Source organism: Triturus cristatus, chromosome 4_1, assembly GCF_964204655.1.
Source record: "Triturus cristatus chromosome 4_1, aTriCri1.1, whole genome shotgun sequence".
In the NCBI taxonomy this organism is placed as follows: domain Eukaryota; kingdom Metazoa; phylum Chordata; class Amphibia; order Caudata; family Salamandridae; genus Triturus; species Triturus cristatus.
This window is the reverse complement of record NC_140585.1, coordinates 1,180,350,071-1,180,362,892: the sequence shown is the minus strand read 5'-3', so window position 1 is coordinate 1,180,362,892 and position 12,822 is coordinate 1,180,350,071. Positions and strand designations below refer to the sequence as shown.

The window sequence follows — 12,822 nt, the reverse complement described above, 5'->3', positions numbered from 1 at the left end:
CTTTTGTATATGTCCAGTATTTGTAAAGCGCAAACAATTACCCGAGGGTGTCCAGGCGCTGGGGGTTGTCGGGAAGATTAAGCGAGCTATTGCCCAGAGTCGCATGGTGCTGGGCTGATCTGCCACCGGCACCAGGGATCGAACCATGAGCCCCGGGTTCCGAAGTCTGTTGCCCTGGCCGCTGCACCACACCTCTTCCCTTTTGAAGAAGAGATCAGGGATCCTTGCTCAAAGCTAGACCTGATAGCACTTCAATTTTCAGCTGAACAAACTTTAGGGCATATTTACAAGTCCCATTTGTCCTCTACAACGTCACTTTTCAGGACGTTGTAGTGGCGATAGGGGCTTCGCCTTTTTGTCTTATTTGCAAGGCAGCGTTAAGCCACTTAACCTGGCCTAACGCCACCTTGTAAATAAGGCGCCCTTTCACACTATATATAGCGTGAATGGGGCGGGCAATGTGTGTTGTGGTTGGCGTTCCTCCACAACACCCAATGATTTTGGCGCTTCCCCATTTTTATTAGGGTGGCGTAAATAAGATAACCTGATCTTACCCTGGCGCAATGAGGATAAATGTTTCATTCCTCCCCCTTTTCTGCTGTTTCCATGTGTGCTGCATCGTGCAGCACACATGGAAACAGCAAAATGCCATTGATTGTTTATGTGCAGGAAGTTGTCCCTTCCTGCACATAATCTTTTAAAAAATGACTTTTTGCAACTTTTATGTGGGTTGCATTAGGCAGTACACACAGAAGTTTCCAAACGCCATTTTGAGATTGTTTATGTGCAGGAAGGGACACCTTCCTGCACATAAACAATCTCCCACTGCAAAACAGTGGTGCAAGCCGGCCCTGTGTTGGCTCTAGGCGGGCTAAACTTAGCGCCTTCGCCAGGGGGAAAGCAGGGATGCACCATATTGTTATAAATATGGTGCAGCCCTGCGTTTCAGAAGTGGCGGAGTGCGGTGTTAAGCCAAGAAGGCTCTATGTGCTCCGTCACTTCTATTGTAAATATGTCCCTTTGTACCACAAGGCCTTAGTGTGGACTCCTTTGGCTTTCATTATTACAGTATTGGATTTGCACATGCGCAGGGGGCTTGAATTATAGATGTATATCTGTTGGTTTAAACTCGCAGTGCCAGCTGTGGCAGAGAAATTTGTGGCATATAGAAAAAATAACAAGAGAAAGGCATGCGGGTCATAGTTTAAAGGCCCATGTGACATATTGGTACATGATTGCACAACATGGCGGAAACTCGTGGTTTTTGGCGCCAGACAGCGAGGTCCTCTGATGTGCTGACAATGGAGTGGCAATGAGTAATGCAAGCACTGAAAGTGTTACAAGTGTTTAAAGTTTTTAAAACATAGTCAAATCATAGTGAAAACTAAAAACATCCTCCACAAATCGAGTCAAAACGAAACCATGTATCTACAAGTTTAGAGGCTGGTAAAGTTAGCAACCGAAGCAAGTTATTCATTGCAAAAATCAATACATTATGAAAAATAGTTAGTGTTGAACGTTTTAATTTTTTTTAAAGCATAGCCTTATCACAATTTTAACCTCAAGATTCAAGGCAAACCCTGAAATAACGCTCATGAATATAGAGCAACGCTCATTAACCTATATTTATTGTCATGAACATATAAAGTTAGCAAAAAAAAAGTGCACAGTTATTTCTGTAGAAAAGCTATCAAACACTAGGAAAAAAGGGTTTGTACAGAGCTGCATAGCAGGTCATTGAAGAACACTAAAGCCAATTATTGATGAGAAGGATGGCCAGCCATTGATGGCAGATGGCTGGCCTTCCAATGGAGAGGTAAGTCAATACATTGGAAAGTAGGAAATGGACCTACCGTTGAAGAGCCAGGATACAGTGGCTAACCAATGGAGAGCAAGATGACTGGTCACCGGGCAATATAATGATAGTTAATAGAGAAAAGGTGTCACATGGGTGACCTGATATTGCAGTGTTACAACACATATGTGTAGGAAAGATATTGACCTCAAAAGCTGGCGCATGTATTGGGCACGAAGATGAGAACTGCAAGAAAGACATTTATTTGAGGAGGAAGAAGCTTACAGAAGAGAAGCGAGACGCAGATTTAAATATGAACTTAATCATTAGTAAAGAGGCTGGCATGAGGGCGATGCAGTCCTTTGCCGCATGAAGCAGTGGTGTTGCAATCTTCTCTTTATTGTTGCTACAGGCTTTCACATAAGTAAAGATAATTTCATATTATGTTTGCCTTCTTTTCTTTAACAATATCTTGCTTCTTCTGTTCTAATGCTAGGAATATCACTATTTACAAACAATTCAAATGGAGCTTATTTACAGTGGTCAGTCAGTAAATCTGGTTTGGCTCCACCCTCCTGGACCTTCGATAAACATTTATGTGCTTGTTTCATTGGACTGTGGCCAGCTAACAATTCTAGTTTTCAGCTGCAGGCCACCCATCATCCATTGGAAATACAAGTGCAGAAGAGGCTGCCATTTTATATAGATACAGTCAAGTTTATATGCATAACAGCTTCCACCTGAGGACCTCTTTGCTGTGCTTATGTTCATGTTCCACCATGGATAAGTAGAGTTAGCCAGGTTTGCTTTTAACCGTACATTTGACCGGGGCTAGTGTTGCACCAGATCACAGATCATGCCAATATTTTTCTGTGTACTAGAACACTGATTTTAGCTGCTCTATACCAGTAGCAGCCGGTGTGCCGGACGAGCGGTGTTTTGGGAGGAGGGGCTGAGGGCGGGCATAGGGGTTGCGAGTGGAGGAAAACAACGTACATGCAGCCGGCCGCATCCCGCTCTTCTGTTCCTCTTCTTGCGGGCAAAGGCTCCTAGAATGCCCTGTGGCCCATCCTGAAGCTGCTGCTCACGCATGAGAGCAGCTTCAGGATTGGCCTGAGCGCCCTTGATTAGTGCTCCAGGACAGAGTGAGATGTAGTGTCCGTGCATGGACACGTTCTAGTGTTCGAGCCTCCTGTAATATACGGTACACCCACTCACCACCGATGTCACTGTGTCAGGTGACGCGGTCAATAAAAAGGGCCATTCCCACTACCCCAAACTAAGTGTCTGTGTCAGTCATTCCACACAGCATGCGGGTTTAGAGCCCAACATTACATGAGAGTCTGTGTCTGCTCTTTCCAGCCTAGCTGCGTTGCTGGGTTGGAGAGAGCTTTCACTGCGGCCGGCTTGAGACGGCAGGCCAAACCATCATGCACTGTGAAGGGAGTGCAACTACCGTTCCCCTCGGTGCCTGTCACCCCCATGGCCCCGCCCCCAAGACTCGGCAGGAAAGGAAAAATAAAATGATTGTTTATTATCGCTTTATTTTATTTTCCTGCATTTTTTTGGGGGGGTGTCGCTCTTCCGCCATGGCAGAGAAGCTGCCGCTGCATACCCCTTGCATACAAATGTTCAGAAAATTTTAATATGTACCTCATTTTCGCATCAGCAGCAATTCAGTGTGCCTGAGTCAGGGCGGCGTATGATCATTATAGAGAAATTGTGGCTCTATCATGTGAAATAGATGCCTTTGCATTAGCGTACAATCAGTGCCTTGTACAGTACAGTAGTGATTTCCTGGCAGATATACTGTTAATTGCGGGTAGCTCCCTGCTCAGGTTTTAATGGAACAATGGGGAACTCGGGATGATGACAATGCCACAATTTTGACCGGAAACTCCCCACTGAAGATCATAGACATCTCCGAAATGGGAAATACCAATCAGTATACCTCGATGTCTATAGGTTGCTATAGCTTTCTGCTTATGATACAGCTGAGTGTAAGCCTAATATTAAGAGGTATACCTTGAGTCTATGGTAGTTGCTTGGACAACAAATTCTTTCTCCACCTCCTTGCAAAATAGCACCACTGTCTTGTTTATGTAGGTTGCCAACAGGTGTTTTTGAGTGTCCTTCTGCTTGGAATCTGGATTCCCACCATTCCTGGTGCATATGCAATTTGTTGAGGCCAGCTCTTCCTGTTCCTGTCCCCTGCTAATGGTCGTCTTTTGCATGTTTCCATACACAGGTCCAACGTTGCAGTGGAGATTGGGAAGCGTTTTCACTCTGTCATTGTGCGGTCTTGTAACAGTAAGTCTTGCTCTCCATTGTATGGTGCTTGTTGGCCTTCATTGATCTTCTGATAGCAGCCTCATGATTACAAGTGCCTCATCTTAAAAGAAGATCTTTAGACCTGTCTTCTCTTATTTTTTTAGTGCATATTGTGTGCTAGCATCTATTGCTAAATGGGATTGATTCTTCATTTTATAGTTGTTTACGGTCCTTCTCCTGTCAGACAATGACCATTTGAAGTGAATTTCAAGATATATAAACATGTACAAATGGTTTCTACAAAATTAATTTCAAAGAAAATTAAAATACATCTGACCCAGTTTCTGCCTGTAAACAATCAATGTTTAAACAAGTGGGAGCAGCAGCCAGTTCACTGGACAAAATTGTGTATTTTAATCTATAAGAACAAAGAGAGGGACAAAGTGCTCAGAGTGATTACACACAAGTGCAAAAAAAGTAGAAGCAGTTATGTGCAAGATGACGCAGTTGCTTGTATATTAATGTCGGCCACATTTGGCTATCACAGTCTGGCCACAAAACCCTCGGTGCTTTCTTAGTCTTATTGCAGCAGACGATGAAGAGTCATGCCAGAGATTAGATTAGTTTAGTTAGCAGGTCATCCTCAGATAGCGGTGAATTTGGGAACCACTAGGCAATTATTCTGTAAACAGGCCACGAGTCCATAAATGAGTTAAGAAATGTGAATTGGGCCAACATATGAAGAAAGTGATTTGAAAGGTGTTGAAAAACAACCACCATGGAAAGCATATTATGAAAAGGGAAATGGATAGTTCATCTTAATGAACTCTAAAATCAAGAACAAATAACATTAGTTCACCAAAACAAATGGTAAAATATGTTTGTAAGGCTGGGAAACATTCAGATGAAAGTCCATCTCAATAAATGAAGTCTATTTCGACAAAGTACATAAACCTAATAAAGAGCCAGGAAAGTAGCCCATGAATTTGCTTGAACTTGTGGAACAAAGTTAGAAGTTAAAAATGTAGATATCCAGGCTTTTAATTAAATATGACTTGTAGACTTAATTTTGCAAAACAGCCCATTAGGAGAAATGATTCTTTATATGGTAGAAGAAATACGAGTACCAAAGTTGAATTGGAAGAAAGCAACTACCTTCTACAGACACCTCCTTGTAACAATAGAAATGCCACTAAGTTACAAAAATATTTGGGCATCATGAATACAATGTGCAACTTGTATTTTCAACTTAAAAGGGCTTTAATGTAGTACAGAATGTAAAGCTAACACCATATCTTGTCAGAGTACATCAGTCACGAACTCCCTAGACCTGTACTACAAAGCGAAGGATGTGGCAAACAGTTCTAGCAACGAATGATGCTCCAGTGTAAAAAGTGCCATTTAATAGACAAGGCTATTTTAGGGACACATGCATCCTTCATGTAACCAAATGCACGGTGTGTTCTTCTAGCACCAGGGTTCAATAGACCAGTGTAATGCGATTCCGCATTGCTACAGAAGGAAACGATAGGCGGCCTAGAAACCCTTCAGCTGGTGTCCACTGAATTCCATCCCTCTTTAAAGTTTGTTCTTTGTTGATTAGAATCGCAGTGCAGGCTCCATGGCCCTCATGCTTGGTCATCATTGTCTTCATGTCACATCCTCCTCCTGGTTCTTTGATGAATTCTTCGGCTTTCCATTTGATGTAGTTTTGAGCATGGTTTTGTTCCATCAAATGTACGGCTAGTGGGGCCTGGGTGACTTTGCACCGTATTTGGTTTTATGTTGGCTTATTCAAGCTTTTACCTTCTGGGTGGCTTTGTCAAAGTAAATAAGATTGCTTAAGGACCGCATGTAATAGATGAGCATGCTTGAATTGAAGCTAGAATGCATGTTACGCGTATGTACACTACATTATGATTGAACACTTCAGTGCTGGCAGTAAGTTTGCAAACATTGCAGATGCTTCATACAAACTGTCTCTGGAATACACAGTCCTGGGCCCCAATTCCAGTAATGAAACGAAAAATTAGGACTTCCAGTGCCTAAACAATGTAAACATGTCAAATGTATACAACCCAATTCGATTAGGCATTTTCAGTTTGTCTCTTGGAAAACTATGTTGTCAGCTAGGTACATACACTAACACATGCATTCCACGACAGGGGCATAATGCAGCCCCCTGCAGCCCCTGCGGAACAGGAGGGCCTATGTCCTTCAGCATGCCTCATTCAACCTAAACCTCTGAATATCTGTGATTTCCAAAGTTTCGGGGATGCCTCGCCACCTTCTGTATGGGGGCTCCATCACTTTGCGTTACGCCACTGTTCCAAGTGGCACAATAATTTCTGGAAGTAAGTGCCAGCTTCTTCATGTAATCACAATGCTTTATTTATGGCACAAAGTATGTACAGTTTCATTGTGGGGTTCTTTTATTTAGAGTATTTGATGTAGTGTGGGAAAGATCTCTCCGGGGTCATTTAGACCATAGCAGAAGGTCTGACAGTCCACCGGGTGATTGGATGCTCCGACCTTTCCTCCTTTAGCTGAGGACTGCCTGCTGCACTTAGAGATCCCTACCTACCTGGCAAAGGATCTTTGCGTCAAAATTGCATCTGCTACTTTGGCAAATGTACTTTTATGAAGCACAGTAGAGTACAGGACTCTCACAGAAGGACCATATTGGGACATCCAGATTCCGGGAGCTTCACCAGATGAATAGAAGTCAAAGGGTTTCACTAAAAAGGACAAAGGCATGCAACATAATTAGGGCCCTCCTCACTGTAAATCCAATAGATGTGTGCGGCGGTATCAACCTAGAGCTCTTTACTAGGGTTGTGGTATAACTTTACATGTAATTAAGGTAAACTAGGAGCATAAAAGAATGTTATTTATATATAATTTATTGGTGCCTTGAGATGCGTCAATAAAAGCCATGTACTATATAGGAACATGTATGATTCATTTCCTTGGTAGTATCCAGTCAACAGGTTTCTACCCTAATTTTATGGCCTATACTAGCCCAGGCCATTCATCAGGATAGAGTCCTTACTTCTACACTGGCTAATCCTAAACTCTAATACAGATCTCGCCCAAAATTCATTTGTGGAATCAGAAAGAAAGAGAAGAAGAATGATTACACCTTGCGTGGTATGGTACACGCAATGGTCATTTGACCACCTGGATGTGGCTGGTATCTGTCAGGCACCTCTAGCAATGGAGCCCATACGATGGAGGATGTAAGCCAGTTGCTAAAAAGTATCAAGTGATGCTATTGCAACAGCAAATGTGTTTGCCACAGTAGCAACAGGGGAGTGAAAGCCAGGGTGGAAGAGTCTAGCAACAGCACTTGGTTACTTTGTATTGCGTATTTTGCTCCTAACCACCTCACCCCACCCAGAGGGTGGATAGTATCATTTAGTGTTACGTCAAGGTGATCCCCAGCTCATACCATCTTACTCCATCTCACCAGGTGCTCAATTCAGGGCTTTCTTTCTACAAATCTTTGTTTTCTGGTGTGTCACTACAGTGGGTTGAAATGAACTGAAGCAAGGCTACAGCTCCCACATGCAACACACTCTTAAGTTAACTGAGAGCCCAGAACTCAAAGTAGGGTTTCCTGGGGAAATCCGGTATCACTCTTTGAAATTCCATGCAGACTAGCTCCTCTTCTGGAAACTGAGCCGTGGCGAACCAGAATTATGTGACATTACAGCGCTCAGCGCTAGATACCAGAAGCATTAATTATATCACACTTTCCATACCCTCCGTTTGCCTATCCAGTACCCTGAGGCAAGGCTGACTAACGAAGAGGCAGAGGGAGTATTATTCCCAGTGCCCCCGCCTTTTCATAAGCCCGCACTCCTGCAGCAACATTTATTTATAGATTTTAAATTACGCCTGCCCTGTTTAATAATGAAAAGGCAGCTAGTACCACTAGATGATGCCAGATCTTACATCTGTCATTCCTTCTTTTTTCCTGCAGGATATGATTTGTTAAACTTAAAATGGGTGCTTGTCGTATCCGAGCCCTCCCACAGTCCTTTTTAGGTCTCACCTAATCGGCGCGCATGCGCTGCTCTAGGAGGGCCTTTAGCCATCGGTCTGCTCCTTTTCAAGCACACTTGTGCTTGTGCTGGCATCCACCTTGCAGGAGCGAGCAGTGGCGCGCATGGCAATTGAAAACATATGGCTCTCGCGTCGCTGCTGCTTGCTCCCGCAAGGCGGATGCCAGCACAAGCACAAGTGCATTTGCCTGCTCTTTCGCGACCGTGGGTCCGCACCATGCTCCCTCACGCTTGTTCATTATTTTCATGTGCCGCCAAGAACTTATATCGAGAGTCCACTTTTCATAATTTTTTTTATGTGCCACCAAGCAGTTCCAGCACAGCACACCGTGCTTTCAGTGCTCTTGCAGCACTCATTTCATGAGTGCTGCTCTTTTTCTTTTCAGTATGAGGCGCTTTTCAAAACAAACTCGCCTTCTTTTTCAGCCGAGGGCTTGTTATATCTAATATTCAGCCTCTTTCTGCTCTCCCATGTGCCCCCTTTGAGATCCTCCTCTCCATCCGCATTCTGCCAGCACTCTCCTACCCAATAGTCATCCACCACCACGTCCAACACCACCACCACGTCCACCACCACCACCACTTCCACCACCACGTCCACCACCACCACGTCCACCACCACCACGTCCACCACCACCACGCCCACCACCATGTCCACCACCACATCCACCATAACCACCATGTCCACCACCACCATGTCCACCACCACCATGTCCACCACCAGGTCTACCACCACCACGTCTACCACCACCACCATGTCCACCACCACCATGTCCACCACCACCATGTCCACCACCACCATGACGACCACCACATCCACCACCACGTCCACCATCACCACATCCACCACCACCACCATGTCCACCACCACCACCATGTCCACCACCACCACCATGTCCACCACCACCACTTCCACCAACACGTCTAGCACCACCACATCCACCACCATCGCCCTGTCCAGCACCACCACGTCCACCACCACCTCCACGTCCAGCACCACCACCCATGACAGGTAAAGTGTCACTGGTGGGCAAGGGTAATAGGACTGTCAACCCCGGCTGTACATGGGACATTTAAGGATGCATTGGGTGTGAGAAGACGGGAATAGGAGCTAGAAGTATTACACCAGACCCAAGATACATTTTGAAGAGGCCCAATGTCACAGGGGCTCCTGTAAAAGCACTTGCAGCATCTCTAACTCACAGTGGCATACCTGCACAACCCACTCACTCAAAACAACCATTGGCATAGCCAATAGGTCTCGCCTTTGGGACCTTATAAGTGTTTAGCCATGCAACACTTGTTGCACAAAGGATATTGTGCTGGATAACTAAACACTTATAGGGTCCCAAAGGCGAGACCTATTGGCTATGCCAATGCTTGTTGACCAAGGTCTGCGCTGTGGGTTACAATTTTGTAGGAGTTTAGGCACCAGATTAAGTAAAGTACACTGTTTCACTGCACCTTTAAACTACTCTAGTGTACATTTGCACCATCTTTGCAAAACCTCATGTCTGCACCCGTCATTTCAAATGCAAAATTTCATTGCAACAGATAACAAGCATTGGCATAGCCAATAGGTCTCACCTTTGGGACCTTATGTGTTTAGCCAGAACTTTTGGCTATGTTGTAGAGCATTGTGGCTGCTGTGCATTATCTTGAAAAGTTATAATAAGTGTTAAACATTTTTGTTACCTTTATACAAACAAAGACTACATTATATACAACTGAAAAACCTGTTAAAAAAAAGATTTTAAAGAAAATGTCTTCTAGTTTTTTTGTACTTGCTCTGCTGGCAACTTCTTCCTGCCTGTTCTCATGCTTGTTTGTTATAATTTATGGGGGAGCGGGACATAAATAACGGGGAAGTGGAGTTTGTAAAACAGTAATTTAATTAGAACACGAGCTACGGACGGACACAAGGGGAGATTAGTTTTCGCCTAAGTTTTTTGCATGTAGGTGTATTTGTATACGCGTGTGCTTTTCTATATTTGTGTATGACTTGCAATACAGCTGTGGATGTATGTACATACGTGGAGGATATATGTGACTGTGTGATATGCATTATCACCGTTGTTGCTTGTTCATGTGTATTTCTCTGTCTGCATAGTTGAGCGCCTGTGTGGATGCCCGATTGTATTTGTTCTATATGCATCTATATGGGTGCATGCGTGTGTGCGTGCATGCACGCGTACGTATTTTGTTTGTTACTGTATGTGTGATAATAATAATTATAATAAGAATTATGTGCCTCTAGTGTTGAGTGAGCACGTGCCTGTGTGCGCGCGAGCGAGTGGTTAAGAAGAGACTACAAGGGCAGACATTAGTTGCTGGATTCAATCATTGCAAAAAAACACAGAAGCAGTAATAAATTGACACCTAATACCTGCAACCGGGGACGTCACTCGCCGTCAAAGCAATTGATTTCTATTGCTGTCATGTATCTGGCTAGCGAGGACGGCCCAGTCAGAATTAAACCCTATTAATATTAAAGCTCCAGCTGTGAAGGGAGCACATCAACAAAGGGTCTGCGTGAGTCTGCAGTTTAATGGCTGGCTGAGAATGTCCTAGAACGCCCATGTCAATAACTGTAGTGATCACAGGCGGGATTGTGCAGCAACCCTCGCAGGGATGAGTAAGGCAAGCTCAGGGGAAGGGCGGAGGAAGGGGGCGGCCAGCCGCCCAGATACTCTGTGTCAGAGCGGTGCTGGTGTGGAATTGTAAACAGTGCATTTATCATCTGTCAGAGAGATGTCAGGAATGTCTGCTGGTTCCTGCTCCGTTTAGAGATGGATAGATGGATTCTCCAATGGCAGTTTTCTCTCCACCGTGGGCGCGTGCGCATTGCCTCCAATCACGAGTCTGTAGCATGTGCAGACAGCTGTGGGAGAAGTCCAACCGCCCTTTCAGCCAGTGCTATAATGTGGAAATTCCACACACCACCTGGCTCCCCGAAGGACTGGGAGTTCTGAAGCATGTATGATACCACACGACATCAAAGGGTCATGCCGATGGTGTCATGGTGACAATATAGCAGTCAGTCTACCCTGCCAAATGAGCTGTTCATGGCCCTTTGCAATGACTTAACTGCAAAACAAGACCAGCCCGGAAGTGGTGCACGCGCGAGCGTGCTTATGCCCGCCGCAGCAAAAGTGAAAGCGCTGCATTTGCCCATCTGTTTCCAATTAACGCGACCGCGAAGCGCGGCGCGATAATTGGAAACACATGGCGCTCATGCTCACTCGCGTGGACCCTAGGCCACAGAACAGAGAAGGCGGGACAAGCACCCCCCTTGGGTCAATTGTGTGCTGTCTTTCTTAGAATTAGAATTAAATTACTTCCCACCCTATTCCCCTATAAACTCACAACCCGCTCCAATAATACATTAATACACTTAATATAATTATGAATTAATCAATAAATAAAATTAATTACTAATTAATAAAAATTATCAAGTAATAATTAATTAACAATACATTATCAATACCAATAAATAAAATTAAGTACTTAATTATAATTAAATTACTTCCCACCCTATTCCCCTATAATCCCACAACCCGCTACAGAACTAAAACGCAAACTGTAATTAGAATTATTGAATAATTCCTAAAAGTTATTAATTTACTATGATTAAATTACTGCCCACCCTATTCCCCTATAAACCCACAACCCGCTACAGTACTAAAACGTATAATTTAATTAAAATTAATGAATAGTTCCTAAATATTATTTAATTTACTATAATTAAATTACTTCCCACCCTATTCCCCTATAAACCCACAACCTGCTACAATACTAAAACGCATAATTTACTTAAAAAAACATTACTAACTTCTAAAAAATGTATGCATATATTTAAAAACAAGTACAATACTTAACAAAAAATATATAACAAATAATTATAAAATACAAAACAAAATACATAACATTAATATAAATATCGATATTAGTAACATCGATTATTTTTTTTCTATTGATATTACTAACTTTGATATTAACAAAAACGATATTTCTTACCTTCAGGTCGATATTCTGGTCGTAGATATTCTTGCTTTTGATATCCTGTTCCCACAATATTTGCAACTCGATATTTCTGTAGGTTGATATTTAAAAGTCGATATTTAGACTGCGTACCGTAGCTCACAAAGCCCTGTTTTAATTTGCTTCTTGACACTTGAACTTTTTCTTCGTTCCAATATCAGATCTACCACCACCAGAAGGTAAAGTCATTCTCACCCAACAAATGCATACATTTCAAATCCCCCCCCCCATTTGCAGATTGCATTTATTTTCACCCAACTGTATGTCATGTTACTTTAGATTAACAGAGATTTGTATAGTGCTGTCTTGATATTAACAGGGCCTCGCAGCGCTACTGGGCTCATGCCAAGCTTTTCTGATAGACTTCAAATGGATCACTTGCCATGAAATCCTTCGCTACCTCAACTACTTTATACCCTTCAGTATACAGACGATACTGTGTTGCTGGTGTATTTGGTGACCGGCCTTCAGCACTCCTTCAATAACCTGGCCCCCTATTGACAGGAAAATGGCTTAGAAATATATTTAGACAAAAAACAAAGGTTTCACCTTCTTTTCGATCAGTAAAGGGCATCCTTAAATATGGAAATTAGGATAACATGTAGTAAGAAATGCCAACTTCTATAAATATCTTGGTGTGAGATTCCT

At 43.3% G+C, this 12,822-nt stretch overlaps 1 protein-coding gene across 5 annotated transcripts in view; it reads left to right on the top strand.

Annotated features, from left to right (window-relative positions):
- Positions 1 to 12,822, top strand: part of LOC146856308 (NXPE family member 1-like) — a 355,569-nt gene that overhangs the window by 251,599 nt on the left and 91,148 nt on the right. For all 5 annotated transcript variants that reach the window (XM_085654416.1, XM_085654417.1, XM_085654420.1 and 2 more), the window contains one exon: positions 4,044 to 4,105. In XM_085654416.1, coding sequence (XP_085510542.1) covers positions 4,044 to 4,105 — 62 coding nt within the window. The remainder of the gene's footprint in view (positions 1 to 4,043; positions 4,106 to 12,822) is intronic.